Source organism: Mastomys coucha, unplaced genomic scaffold, assembly GCF_008632895.1.
Source record: "Mastomys coucha isolate ucsf_1 unplaced genomic scaffold, UCSF_Mcou_1 pScaffold9, whole genome shotgun sequence".
Classification (NCBI taxonomy): Eukaryota; Metazoa; Chordata; class Mammalia; order Rodentia; family Muridae; genus Mastomys; species Mastomys coucha.
Window position 1 is genome coordinate 65,355,598 of NW_022196915.1, and position 19,123 is coordinate 65,374,720.

The 19,123-nt window shown below is 40.4% G+C and overlaps 1 protein-coding gene across 1 annotated transcript in view; it reads left to right on the top strand.

Annotated features, from left to right (window-relative positions):
• Vwa8 (von Willebrand factor A domain containing 8) overlaps positions 1-19,123 on the top strand; it is a 349,402-nt gene that overhangs the window by 13,672 nt on the left and 316,607 nt on the right. Inside the window, exon 2 of the mRNA XM_031362757.1 lies at positions 10,005-10,082. Within this exon, the coding sequence (XP_031218617.1) occupies positions 10,005-10,082 (78 nt within the window). The remainder of the gene's footprint in view (positions 1-10,004; positions 10,083-19,123) is intronic.

A 19,123-nucleotide genomic window follows, 5' to 3' on the forward strand; every position in this document is an offset into this window, starting at 1 on the left:
CCCCCAGCGAGCTAAGTCTCTGGTTTCGGTTCTGAGTTCTTCCAAGAACACAGCAGGGCCACCACACTCAGGACCTCTGGAAGAGCAGTCAGTGCCCTTAACCACTGAGCCATCTCGCCAGCCTGTGTCTCAATTTCTTAGAGGGTCATTAAAATCACCTCACTATAATTTATCCAATGGCTTCCTCAGTTCTTCTCTTGATGGCTCCTTGTTTAGTGCGTTTTACTAGGATTTGGGGGCAAACTGAAATTACTATTTTCAAAGTACTTTTGCTAATATTTTTTAAATTTTTGAGAAAATACTTTAGTCTATGATATTTAGTATGTTTTGTCAAATTCTTAGATTTTGCTATTAACAAAGATATCTGTTCTGTCAAACTAGTCACTCTTGTTAGCCTTTCTGACAGAAAAAGCAGTTATACCTATTAGTTAACAGGAATGTAATATAGGTTAGGGAATGGAATTTTCAAAAACTATTGGGGAATAAGTTATGGGATTTCTGTAAACTGGTTTACTAAAACCAGTAAAGCCAAAAGTAAGGGAATATTGTGGTTACATTTGTGACTCTTTTCTTTATATATATCATGCATTCATTACATTGATAACATATTTTATAACAAGTGACTTTGTCCCTTTGATCTTTTAAAAAATTGACAAAAAGAATACAATATTAAGGTAAGATTTCTCATGAATTATGGACTGTGGTAGAGGCATGGTGTTCTAGTAAATGTGTAGTAAATTGTATTGACCATGCTTGAAGAATAATTAGATGAAAATCACAAGAACTAGAAATAAATTTGTTGATTTTTAAAGCTTCATGTCCATACATTTGATGTATTTAGTGAAGCAGAAAACTAATTAGTTCAGTGACTAGAGTTCATCATTCTCACAATAAAAGCATGAAAATAGAGTTTTATATGGTGGGGAATAACTAATGGGGTTGAATATTTCATTGTGTTATTCAAGGATATGCTTTTGCCTGTCTGTTTGAAAGGCACACGTTTGTTCTGAAACACCTAGGTTCCCTCTCATTTAGTCAGAGCATTGTGAACATTTTTGTAGCACTCTGCCAGGAACTACTCTTAATATCAAATGGATCAGCATCCATGATCCATCATATGAAGTATTTACGTTGTTCAGTAGTCCTCTTAAAAAGGTATCTTATTATTTTTTGTGTGAGTGTGAATATGAGCACAGATCTCAATCCAACTTTCAGGTGTTGTTCTCTCCTTCCACCATGTAGGTCCAGGAATTGACTCTGGGCTTCAGGCTTAGCAGCAAGCCCTCCCCTACCCCATGCTGTCTTGCTGGCCCTCCACAGTGGGTTTTGTTTTTTTAAAGCAGCAGCATGAGACAAGCTGAACATTTAGCTTAGCTTCAACTGTGCAAAAAAGCTGTGTCTGAAGTTTTCTGTGCTTTGCTGTCTGATATTTCCCATCTTGGCTTCTTGATAATACTCATTTCTCCACTCTGAAATATGCTGTATTTGACACAAGCCAGCACAAACCAAAATAGCACTAAAGCAAATCTTTGCTTCTAGTACAAACATTAATATTTAGGGACAATTTTTTTTTTTGTTTTTTGTTTTTTTTTTTTGTTTTTTTTTTTTGAGACAGGGTTTCTCTGGTAGCCATGGCTGTCTTGGAACTCACTCTGAGGACCAGGCTGGCCTTGAACTCAGAAATTCACCTGCCTCTGCCTCCCAAGTGCTGGGATTAAAGGTGTGCACCACCAGTGCCTGGCTTAGAGATAACTTTATTTATAGTGGCTTGAATATTGTTATAGTGTTCAAATGATGCTTAGTTTTAACCATACATATGTATGTTCTTTTAGCTGATGCCCTGACACAATGTACTGTGGTAGAATAAGTGAGGGAAGGGACTTCTCTGAACTCAAGGATGTGAAGGTCTGAAAGTGGATTCTGAAAGACTGCTGTGCTCTGTAACCTCGGAAAGTGCTCACATAGCTCCATCCCAAGAGCACTGTCAGATAGGAAAGCCAATAAGTACTTAATACTGATTTTAAAATGAATTAAACAATTGATGGGTATGAGTGTTTTGCCTTGTGTACCACTTGTCGCCTAGTGTCCATGAAGGCCAGAAGAGGGCGTTGAATACCATGGAACTGGAGCTTAAGACAGTTGGGAACTGAGTGAAAGGGTACTGGGAATGAACCCGGGGCCCTCTGGAAGAGCGCAAGTACCAAGCCATCTCCCTAGCCTCCACATGCAGTAATTATAATACGCAATGAGAAGTGCTTGCAGAGAGGAATGGGATGATGTGTTCTTGAGGGGAAAGGAGATAGCACCAGAGGAAACGTTGGCAAAGAATCAGTAGAGGGGATGAAGCTCTTTGAGGAGCAGCTAAGTGGAAGAAGTGTGAGACGTATAGAAGGCTGAAGGTGCAGTCAGTCACTGAAGCAGAAATGCAAGGGCAGAGCTGGCTGGAGATGGTTGGGCAGGCAGAGAGCAGAGTTCCATTTTTCTCAAGTAAAGCTGTCTCTAGACTGTGGGTAATTGTGTGATAGTCCACTGGCAGCTGCGCAATGCAGGGGAGAGGAATGAGCCAAAACCAGACGTTTAGGAACTGTGTAAAGGCAGAGCTATTGGTATGGCTTAGATGGCTCCTAGGTCTAGCACTGTAGCCAAAGATGGACAAGCTCATGATTTCTAAGACAGAAATGATTAAATGCCTGGTTCATCTTGATGTCATACTGCCTCCTCTTTGTCTGCAGGAGACATAGTTAATTGATCATTGCCCCATTTCTCAATGAAAACAGTTTCCATTGTGGTTTCTTCTTCTGTGTTTTTAAAATGCCTCTAGCTTGATGGTTAAATGTTTGGGACCTTCCATTTACTTGTTCCTGTCATTGATTTCTACTTTAATTCCATTATGGTCAAGAAACATACTTCAGGGTTTTAGTCCTTTGAAGCTTACTGAGGCTTGCTTTATGCCCAGCCCATAACTACATATTTTGGTTAATGTTACAGATGCATTACAAAAATACGGCTCATGCTGTTATTTGTGTTAGATTCAATAGTATGGGTGGGTTCCGAGTGTCTCTGTCCTCAGCTCTCCCTTTGTCTCGGCCAGAGCACCAGCCTAGGCTCAATAGCCATTTATCCCCTGCTGCTTCCTTAACTTGTGGTGATGAACATATTAAATTATCTGCATATTTTGAGTTTATCTTATTTCTACTCTCAGTTCTGTTGAGATTATTATTATTTTTAAATAGTTATTCTCCATTTCTCTCCTTATCAGGTTACTCCCAAAGGTTTGCTGTGTTATTTCACAAGAGGACATACCTGTTAGGAGGGTGACTGATCTAGGTACCTGGTGTGCTTGCTCTCTCCAAATCCCCTTCTGCCTCGGAGTAGCCATGACTTTCTGTTATTGTTAGTTTCAGAGTACTCCTTTTCCGTTATTTTTCTTGAATTCTGCCCTCACCTTCATGTGGTTCCTTATCATACAACAAAATATGATATATTGACATTTTACTGAGTGTGAGGCCCAGACCACTTCTTGTGAGAGTGAAGAAGGATTTCTTATGTGCAACAGATAAGAGCTATGTGGAGTTACTCCCAAAGCAGTGCTCTTCTTGAGGAAAAGAAAGGAAGATGGAGGTCCTTTTTTTTTCTTTCTTTTTGGCAGTTTATATATAGTCAAATGGGAAAGGATTTTGTGAGCACATTCCTGTGCATGCTCAGTTTATAGTTCAAGAGGAAAGGTATCTATATTTTTGGGGGACATTCTTAGCTTAAGGCCATAAAACACATGTTTGAAAAGTTCAAATGGAGTACCAGAATATTTTGGGGCATACTCTGCTCATATTGTAACAATGGTAGTCAAGAAGGCCTCTGGCCATGCTCACCTTGCATTCCTAAAGATGGCAGGCAGGTGTGGTGGCACAATGCTATAGTTCCAGCACTGTAGAAATGGAGCATAAGGGGTACTAGGTCAACCTGAGCTATATCTCAAGTTCAATGCCAGGCTGAGCTGCATAGCACAGTAAAGGCCAGCCCAAGTAACCTCTGTCCTAGAGAGCTGGGGTGGGGTGTGATGGTAGACAAATGCCCCTGAGCATGCGTGGCTTTCTCCAGAAAGTTTAGCTGGGAAAAAAGGAAAGGAGAGTGAAAGTATGTTAATACAGGATTTTGCCTAGAATGGTGCATGTGACTAGTGATTATGTACTTTCAGTTTCGCATTTTGAAATTTCTCATTTTGAATCTACTGGTATTCCATTTGTTCCTTACTAGCAATCTGACAAATGGCTCTTCTTAGGGAAAGTGTTTCATTCAGTAGAAAATTTGGTGCAAAGGCGTGAAAATAGTTTAGCATATTCAGAAGGCTGGTAGCTTTATGTCAACTCAACACAAGCCAGGGTTATGTGGGAAGAGGGAATCTCAGTTGGAAAATGTCCCCAGAAGACTGGCTTGTGGGCAACCCTGTGGTGTATTTTCTTGATTGATGATGGACAGGTAATGGGATGGTGGGTGTGGGTCGTGCCACCTCTGGTCCAGTTGTGTTAGGTACAATAAGAAAGCAGGCTGAGCAAATCATGGGGAGCAAGCCAGTAAGCAGAGGAGCATTCCTCCATGTTCTCTGCTTCAGCCCCTGCCTTCAGTTTCCTACTGGGTTTGAGTTCCTGCCCTGACTTCCTTCACTGCTTAACAGTGATATGCAAGTGTAAGCCAAATAAACCCTTTCCTCCCCAAGCTGGTTTTGGTCACGGTATTTTATCATAGCAATAGAAACCCTAACAGACATTCAATTCAATGTCCAGTGAGACCAGTGTGGCTGGAGTTGGATGAGTGAGAATAATTGGAGATGAGATCAGAGAGGAAATACAGGTTAGAAACACCCTTTTGAGGCCATCACAAAGCCCAGAGGATTAACCGGCATGCAGCATGATTTGTCTCTGATTGTATTTGGTTGTTATATTACCTCTATAGATGCTAGAGTGTGAAGAAGGAAAGCATGAAACAGTAGGTCTTTGGGATGTGTGAGAGAAGGCTGACCGGGACTGTCATGAATTGTGTTGTAAGAGGAGAAGAAGGATTTGAAGTTGCCATTAGTACAGCTGGGGAGTGTTTTTAGTGGAAAGGTCAGATGTTTCGTTTTCAATACAGAGGGAAAATTTTCTTTTTTTTTTAAAACTTTAGTAAAGGTAATTGGAGATATAGCTTCATTGATAGAGCACTGATCAACATTTATAAAGCTTTGGGTTCAGTCGTCAGCATCACATAAACTGGATGAAGTGGTATGTGCCACAATGTCAGCACTCAAGAGGCAGGTTGATTAGAATATTGAGTGCATAGACAGATGGAGGCCAGCTTGGGATACTTGAGACCCCATCTTAAGCAACAACAGCAAAAAACCCTCAGCCCCCCAAACAAACAAACAACACCCCGACAGCAACACACCTCAATGAAGAAGTTATAGTACATAATCTTAGCATTGCATATGCTAACTTTATTATAAAGCTTTTTAAAACTCTTTTGAGATAGGGTCTCAGTATGTAGTATAGGCTGCCTTTGAACTCAGTCTTCCTGCTACAATTCCGTTATACTAGGACTGTGAATACTTTATCTGAAGAAGAATGAGGGGAGAGGGAGGAGGTGAGTCCCTGGCACTTGCTGCGGTAAAGGTCCGTGTGCAGTAAAGGTCCTGAGACCCCAGAGTCTCAGGAGTGTGCTTGGAGATGCTGAGTTTGTGGGTCCACATGGTGCTGAGATGCTTCAAGAACTTTTGTGATAAAAAGGAAGAAAAAGTTGCCTGGGGGATGGCCTGGTGGTTAGGGAGGAAGTTTGCAGCCCTCATGATTTTCTTTTTTCAGTGTGTTTTGCCGTGGCCCCTTCTGGCAGGTAGCATTAGACCTAAAAAAAACTTACCATTGTGTAGAGTGCTTTTCTTCTTCTCTCAATTTATCCTGTGTCTTTAATAAATTCTGTCATCTATAAAAAAACAACTTTATAAGAGTCTCAGATTTTCTTATTTAAAGGTTTCTGTTTTGGAGAGTTATTTTGAGACTATAAAGGACTTAAAGGCAGTAAGCATTCAACAAGTGTTATCTGTCTTTGTCATCGCCACAGCCTGTGGTCCTGGTGTCCAGTGTACCTCAGCAGCTCTGAACTAGCCAGGCTGAGGGATGAGCATTTGAAGAGCTACTTTTTCTGCATGTCCTTGAGACCTTTCTAGACAAAGTTCTAGATGCTAGGACTCTTGGAGAGAGCAATGTAGAGAGGGAGATTGGCTTAGCCCTGCATGTAGTCAGAGACTGACTTCTGTTTATTACCTAGAAGTACTGAATTTTGAGGATGGGTTGCTGAGAACTTGACTTTGTAAAAGATCTGAGCAGATGTGGAATCTGTCTTACTGATGTTTTGGATGATTTCATTAGTTAATTGTTCTCTTCACTGTAATCCAAATGCTGGACACAGGAAATTTAAGGCAGGAATGATTTATTTTGCTTATGATTTTAGAGCACTCAGTCTGTCACGGTGTGGGAGCTGCTGGGGTCAGAAACAGCTGGGGAACAATATCTCAGGGACACACCAAGTAATCTACTTCCTCCAGTAAGGACTCATCTAGTTTCTAGAATCTCCCCAAATAGGACCACTACTTGGGGACCAAATGTTCACATCATGAACACATGGTGAACATTAAAAGATTTCATAAAATTGTGCCCCTGGTTCCCAAAGGCTCGTTGCCATCTCATGAGTACAGTGCATTTAGTTAATATCTAAGAGTACTTTCTATTTTGACACTTACAGATTATTCCAGAGTCCAGATTCAAAGTCTCTTCTGATACTCTGGGCAAACTCAGCCAAATCTCTGTAAAATTAAAAAGAAAATCATATGCTTTTAGCATACAATGGCACCTTCCAAGGAGGAGGAATGGGAGATTAGCACTGGAAGCTCAAACCCAAACCAAGACCATGTAAGTCAGTTTGTGCACATAGCAGCGCTGTCTAGAGTCAGTGTTCTTGGGGAGCTCGACCCCTGTGGCTTTGCTCTTGGTAGCCCCTGACACCTGCAGCTCAGGTGACTTATTGTTTGGGCTGGCTCTAGAATTGTAGGATTCCTCTGCAGACATTCCACTTCCCCAATATCTCCAATATCCTACAGTCTTTGTGACAACACAGGCTTTATACTCACAGCTTTGTGAATTTCCTCTCAGGGAATCCCTGTGGGAGGTCCTACCCTAATGCACCTTGCCTAACCTCTCCGGCCTTCCTTAAACAATAGGTAGATGCCTCTGTGACCTCATAACTCTTGCATTCTGCATACTTACAAAACAAAACATGCACCACATGGATAATGCCAAGAGTGCCCATCAGCTCAAGCAGTAACCAGGTCCCTGGAAAAAGCTACATTGGTTTCTCTTGACCGGAGACCAGGGTGGCTGAACTTAGAAAAACACTTCCCTAGGGTGCTTTAATTTTTCTTTTTTTAATTTTAACTTTATTTTACGTGTGTTGGTGTTTTTTTTCTACATGCGTAGCTGTCTACCACATGCATGCCTCGTGCCCTTGGAGTCCAGAAGAGTGTGTCAGATCCCCCGAAACTGGAGTTACAGATGGTTGTGAGCAGGCATGTGGATGCTGGGCATTGAACCCAGGTCCTCTGGAAGAGGCCAGTACTCCTAGCTACTGAGCCATCTCATCCGCAGCCATTCCTAGGCTGCCTTGAGTAAGCAGAGTGTCCCTGCAGTTCCATCTTCTTTAGGGGAAATCTTTCAAATGAGGCTTCACATCCACACAGTGGAACTCAGAGCAGAAGTTCCTCTGATTCCTGAAATGCCCTGAAGGTACTTATGCTCTCGGTTTCTTTTTAATTGTCCATATTTCTTTAACTACTGTACTCCTGACTTGGCATATAGCTCAGTGGTAAGTCTTACTTAGCAAGTAAGAAGCCTTTTATTCAATCCCTAGTATGATTCCTCCCCCTCCCCCCCCCACACCATATACTAAGAACTGGAATATAGTTGCATCATAGTTCTTGCCTGGGTCTTAGTTTCATTCCCAGTGGAATCAGCAGAGAAAAAATAAGAGGAAAATAAGATCTTTCCTTCTTATTTTTATTAAAAGTTTGGCTAAACAAAGATAACAATAACCATGCTGCAGCCTGAATACTATAAAGTTTTGAAATTTCCTCTGTCAGATTAATTACTCTGTTATTTTGTTGTTTTTACATTATATGAACAGAATATAGAAAAGTCCTTTCCCAGAGCGTAGAGTGAGAACCCTGTAATCTGTTGTTTATGAAGTCCTTTTCCCATCTGAAGCCTGTGAGTGCAGTCTTCACTGGGTGACTTTGTGTTGCTATTCTGGTCACTTAAGTTCCCCTTAGATCAACTGTTGAGCTTACAGGATCTTCGGACTTCTCTAGCCAGCATCTCCACACTCCCTGCCCACCTGCATAGTAGTTCCAATGAGCTAAGAACTGCACAATCAGGTTCAGTCACATTAATGATCCCTTTTTTTGTTACTCACTTTTCTGGGTCCAAGTTGAGTTTGCTTTCTCACAGTTGTGAAGGATGATGGGCATGGGCAACAGAAGAAGGGCAAACAAGCAGGATTTTATTGAGGAGATTAATAGTTTCTTGCAGCAAAAAGGGGTCATGAGCTGGGCAGTGGTGGCGTACACCTTTAACCCCAGCACTTGGGAGGCAGAGGCAGGTGGATTTCTGAGTTCAAGGCCAGTCTAGTCTACAGAGTGAGTTCCAGGACAGCTAGGGCTACACAGAGAAACCCTGTCTCAAAAAACAAAAACAAAAACAAAAACAAAAAGGGAGGATTACGAAAACCGGCTGCCAAATAGTGTTTTGGAGCAGTCACCATTATGTCCTAGGAATCTGGCAAATTTAGTCCCACCTATATGTAAATTAGTCATTTGGGAGGTGTTAATTTGGCTGATTAATTTGAATGTGTGTGTGGGAATTTTGATTGATGGGGCAGGTGCAAGAGCACAGGCTCAGGAAAGCCTGCTGGTGGGAAAAAGGCCATGAATTGCTAAGCAGGGAGGAAAAGCGAAGAAATAAAAAGAACAAAGGTTGTGGTTGGCTCACATCTTGGTGGGCCAGGGCTTTTGCATATTAGCTCTTGAGTTCACCAGTTATATGAAGTTTGTCATAAAACTTGAGTGTTCTCAAAGCTGACAGTAGATTCTACTGGAGCATGTAGACACATTTTCTTCAGGTCTGTAATCCCAGGGTTTCTATAGAGTGGGGCTGCAGTGCTTTCTTCATTTTGGTGCCAGTTTTCTGAATTGTTTTCATATCATGGTGACCCATGAATCTGACACAGACAATTTAGAGGAACACACATTTATTTGACTCACAGTTTCTGAGCATTCAGTCCATTGTGGTGGGGAAGGCATGGCAAAGGGCACTCTGTTCAGCCATATTGGACCTGGACTAGGGTAAGAAGTGGCCAGAGGTACCCTAAGGACTCACCTCCAGTGGCCTGCTCTCCTCACCTAGCTTCTATTTCCAAAAGCTTCTCCTCTTAAAACAGTGTCACCAGCTAGGGATAATGTGTTCAAGTCATAAGCCCCTCGGGGGACATAGAGTCAAACCATAAAAGTATCTAGAAATAAAGTCTTGTCAGGGACAGTGAGATGGCTCACCTGTCCAGGGCCAGTAAGATGGGCCCTATGACTTCCATGTGTGTATACCCTCCTAGTGTAAGTGAATAAATATAAAAAAATTAAAAACTTTAAAAAATATTTTTCTGTATTACTTTTGCTTATATCAGTATTGATATTAACATAAAATATAAGTTTGATTAATATAATTTAATTTATGTGGCAGCCTAACTCCTGAAATGTAGTTTTCTCAGTATTTACTTCTCTATGATATAACTTATGCTATTTATAGAAATGTTAGACACATGTGCATAGTTCATTTGTGTGACAGCCCTCCTTGGAGGTTAAGAGAGTTATTACTGACAGAGTGTAACCCGTGTCACTTGTCTATTGTAATGACTGTATTCTTCTTTTTCAGGTGAAACGGTTAATATTGGTGATGTGTCCTATAAGCTGAAAACTCCCAAGAATCCAGAACTTGTCCCACAGAACTACAGTAAGAAATTTTATTTGTGAATGAATATATTTGAGAATTTCATGTGGGCGTTAAAAACCATACAGAAGTGAGAGTGGCTGCTATAAACCCAGCACGCCCTCATGAGTTTCATGCTGGTCTGTAGTACACATTGTCTGCCTTGGCTTCTGTCGTGGGCTTTGGAGTGGTGAAGCCTGTGTGAGGCACCCCCTCACACAGGACCTTTGTTGAGAACCTGTGCCTTTAGCAGAAGTATGTGCATCACATACTGTGGCTTGAGTTGGATGTTAGGTACAATAAAATGCATATGATAAAAGGAAGCCTTTAATTTGGTTAGTTTTGATCATTTTATGAAGTTGTATGAACATCAAGATCACTCTTGTCACCTCTAAATATCTCGTGTCTCTGCTTTTCCCTGCCCTGGAAGCCATGGTTCTCTTCTCTGCCATAAGAAGTCAGTTTTGCTTAGTTTTTAGCTTTATAAAAATAGTATCATTATGGTATGTATGAGTATGCATGTGTATGTGTGTTTATGCTTGTGTATATGTGTATGCATGCATGTTTTGTATGTGTGTTCATGTTTGTGTATATATGCATGTTTTATATGTGTGTGTGCATGTATGTGCATGTTTTGTATGTGTGTGTTCATGTTTGTGTATGTGTTTGTATGCTTGTATATGTATATATGTATATATATGATTGTATGTGTGTGCATGTTTGTGTATGTATGTGTGTATGTGTATATATGTGTATATGTATTTGCTTTCCATTAAGAAGATGAATTTGAAGTTCATCCATTTTGTTGAGATTTTCCATTCTTTTGTTGAAATTCAATCCATACACTATACAGTTCACATTAAAAAAGATTTATTTTATTTTATGTGTATGTCTGAGCATATGCATGTGCCTTTAGAGGGCAGAAGAACATTAGATCCCCTGGAATTGGAGTTATAAGTGATTGTGATATCTGTGTTGGGCCTGAATCTGGGTCTTCTACAAGAGTAGTGAGTGATCTTAACTGCTGAGCCCTCTTTCCTGCCCCAAAGTCTACTATTTAAAATAACAATTTAGTGCAACCAGCATTTAGCATAGCAAAAGACCAAACCTCAACACTAGGGCCTGAGAAAGTTCAGAAAGCCAGGCAAGCAAATGGTGAGAACAGCTGGAAAGGCTAGAAACAAACACTTCCCAGAGCAGTTCTCTAGCAGGGCAGGAAGCTAAATCCCTTTAGAGAGAGAGAGGCCTGTGAGCTAGCTCAGTAGGCAGGTGAATGTGCTGGAGATGCCTCAAGGTCTCTGTTGGACAGGGGACTGAGTGTACAGTAGCTGAAGCTTCTCCTAGGCATAGCACAGTTCCAGAGATAGCCAGACAGCCCAATTCAGGTCCACAATTGTCCAGAGGAAGGGTCTGACCCCAAAGTGGGCGGAGCTTTAGTGACCCAGCACCTGCTAGACCAGGCTAAGGGGGTGGAGTTAGTCACAGACACAAGCTGGCCAGAGGAGTCTACAGATTTTCCCAGAGCTAAAGTGGGACCGAAAAGTTCCAAACTTCTGAACTAGTAAAATATTATTGAAAATAATAAAAGAGAAGTGAAATTGGATATAAATAATCATAGAAAAAATAGTTTAAAATTGATAAAATGAAGTCTTTAAAGAGAGAATTAAATACATTTAAAGAAACAGGACACATAAAGATGAGAGACATAATGATAGAGCCTTTGGACTCGATATTATGCCATTTTAGATTGTTTAAGTATAGATACAAAAGAGAAAGAGATGTAACTTAATTGGACAAGCTTTAGAAGAAAAATTAGAAAAATTTATAAATAAGAATAAAGATGATAATAAGATGATACAGATACAAGAAGAAAATATGAAAAATGGAGACAGGCCTTAGAAAAAATAAGAAAAAATTATAAATAAAATTAAGGAAGATAGATATTAAGATAAAGACAGAGGAAATAAAGCCTCCAGCACGACTGTCTTAGTTAGGGTTTCCATTTCTGTTAAGAGACCCCATAACCAAGGCCACCGTTATAAAGGAAAACATTTAATTGGAGCTGGCTTACAGGTTCTGAGGTACAGTTAGTTATCATCATGGCAAGAAACATGGCAGTGTCCAGGCAGGCATGGCATTGGAGGAGCTGAAAGCTCTACATCTTGTTCCAAAGGCAAACATGAGAAGACTGACATGGCTAGTCCCACATGGCTAGGTGGAGGTTCTCATAGCCCACTTCCACAATGATACACTTCTTCTAACAAGACCGCACCTACTCCAGCAAAGCCGTGTGTCCTAATAATGCCACTCTCTGGGCCAATCATATTCAAACCACCACATTCCGCACCCTGGCCCCATAGGCTTGTTCATGCATGGGGGCCAATATCTAAACATAGCATAATGCAGCATACATTTAGTCCAGCTTCATAAGTCCCTATAGTCTATAGCAGTCTCCATAATGTTAAAAGTTCAAAGTCTTTTCTGAATTTCAGTCTCTTAAATGTAATCCTCTATGAAATCAAAATCAAGCAGCAGAGCACATACCTCCAACACACAGAGATTTAATACCATTCCAAAATTCCGTAACAAGGAAATACTGGACCAAAGCAACACAAAAACCAGCTGGGCAAACTCCAGACTTTCATGTAGACATGAAAATGTCTCTAGCATAACCAGTAAATCTTGGTGGCTATGGAATCCTCAGAACTTATCATGCCATTCTCTCAATGGCATAGATAAAAAAAAATTATATTACAGTTTGGCTATACAGTCAAAATTGACTTATAAAGAAAGACAGATAACTTACCTGCTCAAACAAAGAGCAGGGTATTGTGTTTAGCTAAATTATGTGCACTGCACATTCCATACCTGTGTACATGCAAAAATGTGTATTACCTCTAGAGCTTTATATATTCACAGAGCAAAACAACCAGAGAAGCAGCCCTGACAGGATCCACCCTTGGGGATGCTGAAAGGGTGCTGAGATGTAGTTATCCTACCATCCTGTCAGATCTAACCTCAGACTGCCTTCATAGCTGTCTCAGTGAAACTTCCAGGACAACTTCAAGAAAAGCTGCCAGCCTCAGCTAGTCTAGCCTTTCAGACTGTTCCAGCCAGGATTTCATTAAAGCTTTGAACTTTCTCAGCATGCAGAAACTGGACAGCAAATGTAACAGTTAGCTTTCTTAGGACTAACCAATATCCCAGTTTTCTTGTCCTTCCCCACAAAAGAACAAACTATGCCCCTAATCAGAAGGAAGGAATTTTAAGAGTGATGCCTCATTCCCAGAAGGTGGAATGGATGGTTTTTGGTCATTCATTAGGTTATGATCATCATTAAAGGGGAATTGATTGCAAGTTGTTAAATGGGCGTCTCAGGAAGGAAACAAAATAAGGGAGGTTAAGTTCAGAGATTTATTTAAATTTCCTCTGTCCATCTTTTTCTAAGGGGAAATGGGTAGAGAAGGGATACAAAGAAGAAAGGAAGGATATAGAAACTATAGTATAAAAGGCTAGATTATTGTTTCTACTTTTAAACCAAAGAACATCAACAAGACAAAGATTTTTACATTGGCCTAGACTTTGTATAGTGATATAGTTGTAGGGTTATATTTTGCTACAACATACTATGTAATTCTTAAAAATGTCATGTTAAGTTCTATCTTTTTAAAAGCTGCTACTATAAACTGTTTAGGTCAATTAAGGAATCTAAACTAGTTGTCAAATAATCAAACTTATGTTCATGTTAGATACTAGTTTAGTTAATTACAGAAATATGCTTCCTAGGTTGAACAGATAGTAAATAGCCAGAAACAAACAATTCAAATACAGTATAGACAGATAAATGGTTTCAAAAACTTTAGAGATCTATACAATATAACATTTAAAGATCTTTCATTAATAAAGGCTTTTTTGACAATAAGACAGGTCTGCTCCTAATAGCTCCCCCATTCTACTTCAATGAAGATGATGAGCATTGAAGAATCTCCTTATGGAGTTTGCTTCAAGGGTGGCAAGCTGGCCATTGTTGGGGAACCCAGCTATTAAGATAGCAATATTTCCATGATCAAATGACTTTCTGAGATTGGTGCCAAATGGGGGACTCTTTTTCAGCAGGGCTCTCCTGTCCTACCTCTGGAGAATGACTTTGTCTGTAGTGTGTCCCTGAACACAGGTGGCTGGCCTTGTCTGAAAAGTGACCTTGTACAGAGCTTTCTGTGAGACTGCATAACTCAGCACATGTGTCCTGCTCTGGCTTCCCACCTGCATGATAATTAGATACTGTATTATAACCAATCAGCCCTTCCAGCTCACTTGATACTATGACCAATTATCCTTTTCGACCCATACCCCTTTAAAAGCCCTTATATACCCTATCCCTGAAATGATAAAATAGACTCGTCTTACTGCAGCAGTCTCCAGAGATCATTTCACTATACTCATGGCCCTCTCAATCCTGCCTCCCTCCGCTGCTCTCTTTGTCCCCTCAGGCTGGTGTCCAACATTATCTGAGGTAAAGAGAGATGCACAAGCCACTGGGCAAGAAACTGCCTGTGTCTCAACTCATGACAGCATGCTGTCCAAACTGGGCAACTGAGACGCAGGGGAGTTGACTGCCAAGCTTCTGGGCCAGAAAGCTGAAGATGAGGCTTCAGTGACACAGAAATTTTGGAGGACTTCAGGCAGACAGCTTTCTCTGTCATTTTTACAGTTATGGAAGTTGCTTGCCTGGACTTCCTGCATACTCAGCTAATATTTACTTCTTAGGTCTCTGATGGAGTTGAAGACTAGATAGTTACAGTCTCACAATTAACCTTAAGTTGTTTAGGATTTAGGAAAATGTTTTAATGTCTAAGATATTTCTACATTGGTAATGCAAGTTATGATAGAAACTGATTTAGGTACAGAACTTGAAATTTATTAAGATAGGATATATAGTGGAATATTTTCTCCAAGATTGCCAAATACATATGAACTGGACATTGTGTATATAATCTTACCTTATAGTTTTATAATTGTATTGTTTATAGTTTATTATTGAAAGAGAAATAGTCTTTTATTGGACTAAAAGGAGAAAATGTAGAGAGAATCTCTTGTGTATTGTATGGAAGCATTGCCTGTCAGTAAAAAGCTGATTGGCCAGTGAGCTGAGACAGGAAATAGGAGGTTGTTGTTCTGGTATTGAGAGAGGAACTCTGGAATAGAGTCAGGCTTGACTCAGGGAGTCAGGGAAGAGATTCACCCTGAACTCTGAGGAGATGGATGCATGAAACTGAGAAGCGGTAACTAGCCACATGGTACTCATAGAATAGAATAAATGGGTTAATTAAGTTAAGGGTTATTTGGGAACAAGCTCAAGCTTATGGCCTAGTCATTTATTCATATATAATTAAGTCTCAGCATCATTATTTTGGGAACTGGAGTGTAGGTAGAGAAGCCCATGGTTATAGTTCAGGTTAATGCTTACTTACACATGTATATACACATGTGTATATATATATGTGTAAGTATATACATAAGTATATATATATATATATATACACATATATATATGTAAGTAAGTATATATATATAGGTAAGTGTGTGTGTATATATATATATACACATGTATTACACACATGATGCACAACACAAAGCAACCCTTTGCTTCAATATCAAAAATACTTTTCATCTGATCCCTCCTATCTATTTTGCGCTATTATTATCATATGAATTATATCCTTATATATAAGTCTGGGTTTGTGTGATAGTGTAGCCAATAAAGGGATAGCGGTGCAAGGATGAGATGAGAACCTAGTTTGTTTCTCTGAACCCATATAAAAAGCTGAGTATAATGTCACATGTTTGTAATTCCTGCGCTGGCAAGGTAGAGGCAGGTTGATAAGCACTCTCACTTAACTGGTGTGTTTCAGATGAAATAAAAGATCCTGTTTCATAAACCAAGGACAAAAAATCTTGAGGCATGATGCCTAAGGTTGACCTCTGGCTTTCTTCCATGAACACACACACACACACACACACACACACACACACACACAGCAACACAAACATAAAATCACCCAAAAAAGTTCATTGACTGCTTTATCATCAATGTGTTATAAAGTTGTCTCTTAAGGCAGTAGAAGAAAGGACAGACAAAAGCATGTTTATGTTGTCTGCATATTTACCCATGCAGTCTCTGTTACCAATCATCTGTTTCTATGGATGAATTTGAATTGCTGTCTAGTGAGCATTTATAGCAGCCTGAATGAAGTTGTATTGCAGTTCAGCTATGGATGAATGCGCTTGTTTTTGTTATCTTGGAATGTCTTAATTTCTTCTACATGTTTTGAAGAATATTTTCACCAAATACAGATTTCTCAGTTGATGGTTTCTTTTGTGATTTTGAATATGTTATCTTGGTGCTTCTGGCCTCCCTGATTTCTGGCAAGTAGTCGGTTCTAATCTCACCAGTAACCCTTCTTACACCATGAGCTATTTGTCATTATTTTGTTCTTAGAAAGAGTCATCTTGGCTTTTAGTGGCTTGACTTGGACCATTTGTCCAGCAAAGGTCCTGCCTGGTCTGCAGTGTGAGTGTGTTGGTGGATAATGGAACTGTTAAAAGATGGGGCCTTGGCACTGACAATGATTTGTTTTTCAAAGACCAAGACTTGCCCTTCCCCATTGTTTGTCTTCCCCATGTCATTGATTTCTTTCTCTCACATCCTCGTACCATGGTGCTTCAGGTATTTGGCTATAACAATGGAAAACTGACTTAATACAGTTTTTATTAAGTGCTAATTTCTGAAGTTACCATTTCAAAGTTTATTGAGCTTCTTGGATAATGCTTTCAATCAAATCTGTCAAGATCTTGGTCATTTTTCCCTTTGATCCCTGCCCACCCTCCTTCCTTTTCTTCTCTAGAGTTGTCACTATTGGTATGTAGGTAGACTTCGTAACCCTATCAGCATCTGGGACTGTCTCTCCTCCTCTTTTCTGTTTCTGGACTAGAGTACATCAGTTCATCTGCCTTCAGGTTTGCCTTCTTCTGCATCCCTTAAAGGATCTTTCTTTATATCAGATGATTCTGTTACTTGTTCACATCTGCTTCTTTGCCTGTCTAGTTAATTTTTCCCTTTACTTACTGTACCTTTCAAGTTCATAGTTTCTGTTGGTAGTTTTAAAATTATCTTTATCTATTGACATTCATTGTGTGATGGCACAGTGATGTCATGCTGTCCTTTAATTCTTTGCATGGCTCCTTTTAGTTCTTAGAACATATTTATAATAGCCAGTTGCTGGTTGTCCTAGTTTGCTTTTCATTGCTGTGATAAACACTATGACCAAAAGCAGCTCGAGGAGCTAAGTGTTTATCTTCCAACTTTAAGGTTACAGCTAATCTGAGGGAAGTCAGGGCAGGATTTCAAGATAGGACTCTAGAGGCTGAAACTGAAGCAGAAACCGTGGATGAACACTGCTCACTAGCTTGCTCAGTCTGTTTTCTTTTACCACCCAGAACCACCTGCCCAGAGAATGGCCAACAGTCAACTGGTCTTCCTACAGCAACCATGAATCAAGAGAATGCCCCACAGGCTTGCTTACAGGCCAGCCTAATGGAGGCAGTTCTCAAGGTTCTGTTCTCTCAGATGGCTCTGAGAAGAACTAGCCAGCAGACATGTCTGTGAAGTGTCTGTCTGTCCTGTCTACTACTGAGAACAGTTCCATACCCCTCAGACAGCTTTCTTTAACTTTCAATGCACAACCAAGCCACAAGTTCCCATTTCCTTGTTGTCGCTTCTGTTGTTGAAAGTGTACAGTTAAAGTAATGTGGCAGATGTGAAAAACAGGTTTTTGTTTTTGTTTTTTTTGTTTTTTGTTTTTGTTTTGGTTTTTTGAGACAGGGTTTCTCTGTATACCCCTGGCTATCCTGGAACTTACTCTGTAGACCAGGCTGGTCTTGAACTCAGAAATCTGTCTGTCTCTGCCTCCCCTCTACTGGGATTAAAGGCATGCGCCATCACTGCCCGCTGGAAAACAGACTTTTTTGTAGGATTTGTTGTTGCTGCTACTTTAAGTGACTTCACTTAGCTATTTTTTTTAAATTGTATATTCTTTGTCACCCTCAGTTATTAAAGTTTACTTTTCGTATAGTGGTCCCATAATAGCTGCCCAGATGTTTTTAAATGCCTTGAAATAGCAATTCTCTTGGTCTTTATTGAGAGTCTTTTGTTGTGAGCATACCATGTTAGAACAGGTTGGCATGTTTGCATCTTTCAACAAAGTCAGAATTTATTGAATAAAAAGAAATTCACAAGCCAAATCCAACTCATTGGCAGTAATTCTCCCAGTGCTACTGAATTCACTTGATAGTCATGGTCGTTGGCAATCATGGGTTCTTTGACTGCATTATCAATTACATTAATTCTGAGATTACACATTACCATTCCTACAGTTATGTAAGCGTGTGTGTATGTGTGTGTGTGTGTGTGTGTGTGTGTGTCTGTGTGTGTCTGTGTGTGTCTGTGTGTCTGTGTCAGAATGGCTAAGAAAGGACTAAGGAGGCTACAGAGTTCAAACTGCCTGACCTGAAAGCAGAGACTGAGAGCTCAGCCATAGCCAAGGAAAGTGTCTCGAGAGGGCCAGATAAGAAATTTTACACATTGCAGGCACAAACCTGTTCAGAGCAGAGTTGTCAAATGCAGGGGTAAGGCGGGTTTGAATGTCAGTTTCGAGTGGTCTATGCGCCATGGGGAGAAACTGTTGAAGTTGGGGGCAGAGGTGAAGGCTCTTTGCTTGGCCATTCTGGTCGAGCCTTGTGAGAACACCCAGGGGAGGCTCTGTGTGCTGCTGTATCTCAGTCTTTGGGAGGTGGGTGGGACAGGACTTTTCAGTACCAGGAGTGGGAGTTACACCTGGTGTGGCTGATAAGCACATGTCAGCTGTTTTCAGATGATATCTGGCTGTGTCTGTGAATTCCTCATTTAACTTGAGAAGCCCATATTTTATTTGTGCGAATGTTCACCATCAGTCTGTGCCATGGCAGAGCCAGACAGATGGTGGTTCTTTACTCACACAAACAAGATG